At 26.0% G+C, this 6428-nt stretch overlaps 1 protein-coding gene across 1 annotated transcript; it reads left to right on the forward strand.

Annotated features, from left to right (window-relative positions):
• Window positions 1–1052: 1052 nt before the first annotated feature.
• Window positions 1053–2191, forward strand: LOC108778831 (putative glycine-rich cell wall structural protein 1). The gene is made up of 3 exons (XM_018546124.1): window positions 1053–1213; window positions 1741–2040; window positions 2183–2191. Exons 1-3 carry the CDS (start codon window positions 1154–1156, stop codon window positions 2189–2191), a joined length of 369 nt encoding a protein of 122 aa, XP_018401626.1. The 5' UTR covers window positions 1053–1153.
• Window positions 2192–6428: the final 4237 nt, after the last annotated feature.

Below are 6428 nucleotides of genomic sequence, written 5' to 3' on the forward strand. Positions count from 1 at the left end.
GCTAAATCACTTATAAATAAATACGTTAACTTTTGAATATTAAATAATATTCAATAATAAAATTTAAAGAACATATTTTTCAGATTTTACTATAAAAACATGAAAAAAATTTTACTTTTTTTTATCTTTAATATCTCTGTTTTATGTATAAAATTTAATAATAGTACAGCAGATCAATTAAAATTTTTGTGCTATTCGTGAATCTCGTACAATAGTATATTTATTTAATTTTTGTCATTAAACAAATTACTGTAAAAAAATCATCTAATAATATAATGATAAAATAATAGACTTTACTAATAAATTTATGTGTTCTGTGTGTAAAACGATTATAAGATATAACAAATTTTTATCTTGCACAAAAACAAAAATTAATTAATTAATTACGTAAAGATACCAAGCACCCTCCAATGATTTCAATCTTGACACATGCTGTAAGATCTTTTGTTTTCGAGTTACAAGATTTTAGTTGACGTTCATTATTGTGTTCATTAAAAAGTTATTAAGTAAAATTTCTTTAGTATATATAAAATTATAATAGATGTATATATATATATATATTAGTAATAAATAATATCAAAGTTCTTTATTTTAATTTTTGTATAATGTTATACTGTTAAATTACAATCTACTATTGAAGAGTATATTATAATTGTAAATAATTATTAAAGAATTAAAGTAACTTTCTGTTTTTTTAATATTAATAATAATTAAGAAAGTAATTTCAGATTACATTAATTACAAAAAATATGAAAAAATTTTAGTAATTTATTAATGCCTGTATATCAGTACAACATTGTAACTTTGCAAGTTTGACCTATAATTAGAACACAACCTATAATTAAGATCGTTACGTTATATAATCTTTCAATGACATACATGTTAATATACAATATTCATTCGCGATAACGAAAATGACTGCTTTTAAAAGTATAGCAATAGTAATTTAATACTATAATTTTCGCATAATTTCAAAAAATGATAAGATATAGCATTCCCTTTATAAGGGAGTTTATAATAAGTCAAAGGCACAACAAAATATTTCAATCGCTAATTGACTTTACTCGAAGAGAAGGAATACCACTTCATAGAGAGAAACTTAGAATTTTTATATTATAAGTATAAAACGCGTTGAACTTATCATACTGTAACCATGAAGGCATTCTACGTTCTTCTGTTGTTCACCCTCATCGGAATCGTTTTTGCAAAATCTGTATGTATTTATTAATATATTGTAAAAGTACATCACAGAGTGATACATAATAATTTTAAAGAAATTTTATTTTAAACGTTTCACATATTATTGCATTGTTCCAATCAACTTATCAAAAGAAAATAATATCATGCAAAGTACATAAAGATATATTTTTCTTATTTCAAATTTAAAATTTAAGAGTGTAATATATCTCCAGGATAGAATTCGTACACTTATTCATTTTAACTTATCAAAAATAACATTCTTCTAAATAACGTTTATAATACATCGAAGACCTAATGTTATAATGGCACGTCAACAATTGTCAATTGCAGTAAAAAATATGATATTAAAATACTAGATAATTCTAGATGCTTAATCTATAGAGCGAAAATGTTAGATCAGGATTTATTTATTAGAATTTATAATTTATTTAACAAACTTGATATTTAACAAACTGATAAATGTTTTGTGCTTGAAATTGTCAGTTAAATTAATTATTATTAAATTTTTTTGATTCAGTCTTTAATTCTTTTTTTAATTAGACTTTCGATCGAGTAAAAGAACCACCTAAACCTCCAAAGCCTCCTATTGACCCTCATGACCCTCATGATCATCATGGCGGTGGAAACGGCGATGGAAACGGCGGTGGAAACGGCGGTGGAAACGGCGGTGGAAACGGCGGTGGAAACGGCGGTGGAAACGGCGGTGAAAACGGCGGTGGTAACGGCGGTGGTAACGGCGGTGGTAACGGCGGTGGTAACGGCGGTGGTAATGGTGGAGGTGGAGGTGGAGGTGGAGGTGGAGGTGGAGGTGGAGGCGTAGGACTAATAGATGCTGTTTTGGTAAGAATTATATAAAAAGAAATTAAATAAAATTTATATTTATTAGAATTATAATATAGAATATAATAAGAATATAATAAAAAATATTCTAAAGAGAGATAAAAGAGTACACATAAATAAAAATGTTTTATTATACTATCAGTTTACTTAATCTACTATCTTACTATCAGTTTAATTAATAAGAATTAATTATATCCAAGATAATCCATGATTTATGAAATATGTAGTAAAAAGTGTATATTTAGTAAAATATGTCTATCTTTGAAAGTAATATTAAAAACTTGTATTTCTGCGACATGCGCGAATATATAAAAATTAAAATATCATGAAATTTTAGAAGTTTAAAACAATCTTAATAATTATGAAATTTTATTAATTATTTATTAAAATTAATATTTTGGACTAAACATTTTAAAAATAAGTAAATAAAATTATGTAATTTATATATACTATTAATAGAATTAAATTAAGTTCTTTTATCATTACAACTTATAAAGAATTCTTTGAATGTTGCAGTTGTTAGTATGCACTTTATTACAACCATTACTAGAGAGTATAAGTCTAGGTGGGCTTTGTCCATGAGTCTGTGAAAGGAAAAATGAAATACACACTATGTAAGTTATAAATACGATCTCCAAACGTTAAACGTTCACTTATAACAGATCTTTAGTAGTATTTTAATAATTTCTAGAGTTTCGTATATATAGATGGTTTATTTTCTTACAGAAAGATAACTTCGATTTTCGACATCGTAACAACATTGTTATGACACATTTTATTTATTAATTATCATCATTATTATTGCACATATAACTGGAATGTACTGTGTCTCTTTTTAAACATGTTTAATTTTTAAGGCAACAAGTATTGCATACATTTTTTGCACTTCTAATAAATAATATATTGAGCAACTAGATTCTGTTGTAAAATTATTTTAAATATTACATAATTTGAAAAAATACTATGCATGTCACATGTATAATATCAATTACCTAATAATGACTTTGCTTTAGGACTCTTTGTTTGAACAATGTTGCGATGAAAAGTTTTTTAACACACGTATTGTCCAATAATTACACTAATATATAAGTGTCAAAATGTCAATGTATAAACTATTGCTTTTTCTTTTTTACTTGTTTAAATTGTTACCTAAAATAAGAATGACAGAAAAATAAGCGTACTATATTATAGTTGGATCAGAAATAATGTCAAGATAATGTAAAGAATTCCACAAAGTCGCGAACATTATCACCAATTTAAAATGCAACAAACGACAAATAAAACGTTTTGCCTTTAAAAATAAATTTATAAGATCGTATGTGTTAAAAATAAATATAAAGAGTGTTTTGGATTCAGGTACACATCGGTGTGCGTATACGTCATAGAATTTGTAAATATTATATATAGATAAAATAGTTTATGTATGGGTAGATCTTTAATTTATAACACTTATTAGATAGAAATGTTTATACAATTTTTACAAGTAAAAACTTCTTCTGTTACGCACGATCTTTTTTATAAATTGCATTTTTATTGATAATTCCAAAAAAGATGATTTCTCATGTAAAAAATAATTGTTTACCTAATGCTAATTGTAGCAGTGTAAGAAAAGGACATGAAAGCCAACACTTTTTCTTATTACAAAACTGATTTATTTTATCACATTCCATCAAAATAACAAATTAGACATTTTGACGTTTATTCAGTTATATATATAATATAATATTTTCCGTATTTAAATTACAATTAAAACTACACAATATAAAAATTTCGATTAAGGTGATGCTGGAGATTTTTCTTTTTACATTAATAATTCACAAATGTTTAGCGAGGCATAGTCGATTTTAGCCATATAAAAAAATTAACGTTAATTATTAGAAGTTATCCTTCAGAGAATGCTAAAGCTGTCTGTATAATCGATTAAACTAGCCTTTTTGACGTTTTCGTTTCTGTCTAATTTCTTCATAACAGTTTCACAGAATAAAAATTCCTTTTCCACGATTAAATATTCATGCTAATATATCTACCCCTGGTCTATATTGTGTCCAAAGCTGGAAAAAATATGAAATTACAGATTTCTTTATCCATTTTTATCTTCAGCGTTGGTCGCCATATTGTTAAATGGATAAAGAAATCTATGATTTCATACTTTTTTCAGCTTTGGACACAAAATACACCAAGAGCAGATATATTAGCCTAAATATTTAAATCGTGGAGAAGAAATTTTTATTTTGCGAAGCTATTATGAAGAAATTAGACAGGAACGGAAACATCAAAAACGCTAGTTTTATCGATAATATAGACAGCTCTAGCATCTTCTGAAGGATAACTTCTAATAATTAACGTTAATTTTTTTATATAGCCAAAATCGACTATGCCTCGCTAAGCATTTGTGAATTATTAATGTAAAAAGAAACTATTAGAAATGTTTTATTATTGTAAAAATTATTTAGGTAATTATTGTAAGAATTATCAGGTAATTTTAACTTAAACGAATGTATTTGACACCTATGTACTGTAACTAATCATTTCTCTTTTTATCAACCAACAGTTCTATGTCACCTACACGTTATCTCCTTATATGCATGCTTGACTGCGTGTATGTGCATGTAAAAGTATATATTTTAGGTAGAGAAAAAAGTTGAAGTTATTCGAATGTATGTATTATATATGTATACATATGTATGAATTTTAGTTGTGATTATGAATGTGTATAATCATTATTTTGAGTATATACACGTTTTAATTATTAATTTAATTTTTCCAACCCGTATATTTAGCATTATCTAAGATTAATCGTGCTTTTCCTTAAATAACTTCTATTGATAAATACATTAAGTTTTATCATATTATACAACATTGGAAGAATGTAATCGTTAGTATAAATGTAAATCGTAATTTGTGAAGATAGGAATTCGAATAATTACAAAACTAAAGTCAAATTTTAGATACGCACTTTGATATGTTTGGCATATTACATAATGGTCATTATTTTACATGTCTTTCGAAATTAAGCAATCTTTTTTGAAACATTTTTGGGAGAAATGCATTATTTTATTATTATACAAATGAGATATATATATCTCTTTTATAAGAGTTATCGTTATTTAATATTTTGAGCAATTATTTTTTACATACAAAATCTTTTAATATTTCAAATCAAAATTCAAAATATAAAAAAATTAACGTATGACACTTGAAGAAGTTTACGTATGTATAGGTTGTAGATGGTCACATATCAATCGATCACGATATAAATTATAAATATATTTAATTCTCTAATTCTTATTTATCGAGCAATTTATCAGCAAAAGACATAAAAAAAAATTGGTTTTCTTGTTTTGGAGTGAATATCATTTAATCCATGAAAGATATAAGAAATGCTTTAGATAAAAGTTTTACAATAGTATTTCAAGTGCACTTTATATCAGTATATATAAATTTCATAAAAATATTATATTTTTCAATATACTCTCTTCGATTCGATCTTTAATTCTTAAAAATTTTTTATTTTTAGAAGAACATAAAAATTAAAAAGCATTTTACGCTGAAAACACAATTTATGATATCATTATATATTCTCTCTCTCCAAAAATTCATTTTTTTAAATACAAGTAAGGGAAATATCTCATTTTATTCGTGTTTCTATACATATTTGTCTCATATCGGTATAAGTTTGTTAGGGGTTATATACGTTTAAAATTTTCAAAAAATCGATTTTTCAAAAATGATATTTTCTAAAAGTAGGTATTTAGAATATTTCCTGAAAGTTTTAAATAGATCCGACAAATATTTCCAGAGATACAGGCTGTTGTGTACAATGTACTTGCGTCCGACAGCGTTTCGACCGTTGCATGGTCTCACTGTGCGCACACTCGATTATAGTGCGGCCTAATGCGCTTTTTTGGGACAAAAATATAAATTCATACACAAATAGTAAAATAAATATATTTACAATATAAAAAAAAATTCACTTTATTATAAATCTAAATTTTTCATATCGACAATGAAACTATTAGGGTTTGAAAGTTCGTGGTTTGTGCTCACTTCCATGTCGCACGCGAAAAATTGCTAAGTAGAAGTTGTGTGTTGAAAATCGTCATGAAATTAGTTGGGTGTAATTTTGCAACTAATTACATGACGATCGCCAACACACAACTCCTACTTAATAATTTGCGCGCGACACGGAAGTGAGTACAAACGGCTCGCAAACAAAGATATATTAAAACTTTGGAAGCTGCTGCTGCTGCAGAAGAGCTGTTATATGGACTTGGAATAGATGACACTATGTAAGTAAAACCCAAATTTTTTTAAATACATTTTCTCTGGTTTTAAACTTTAAACGCGTTTTTCTCAAAACTACATTTTTAAAGTCGGTGAGCAAGATA

The sequence above is a fragment of the Cyphomyrmex costatus genome, unplaced genomic scaffold, assembly GCF_001594065.2.
Source record: "Cyphomyrmex costatus isolate MS0001 unplaced genomic scaffold, Ccosl1.0 scaffold520, whole genome shotgun sequence".
Taxonomy (NCBI): domain Eukaryota; kingdom Metazoa; phylum Arthropoda; class Insecta; order Hymenoptera; family Formicidae; genus Cyphomyrmex; species Cyphomyrmex costatus.

Coding starts and splice junctions, on each gene's coding strand:
- LOC108778831 (XM_018546124.1), top strand. CDS start 1,154: ATGAAGGCATTCTACGTTCTTCTGTTGTTCACCCTCATCGGAATCGTT. Junction 1,214..1,740: donor GAATCGTTTTTGCAAAATCT/GTATGTATTTAT, acceptor TTTTTTAATTAG/ACTTTCGATCGAGTAAAAGA.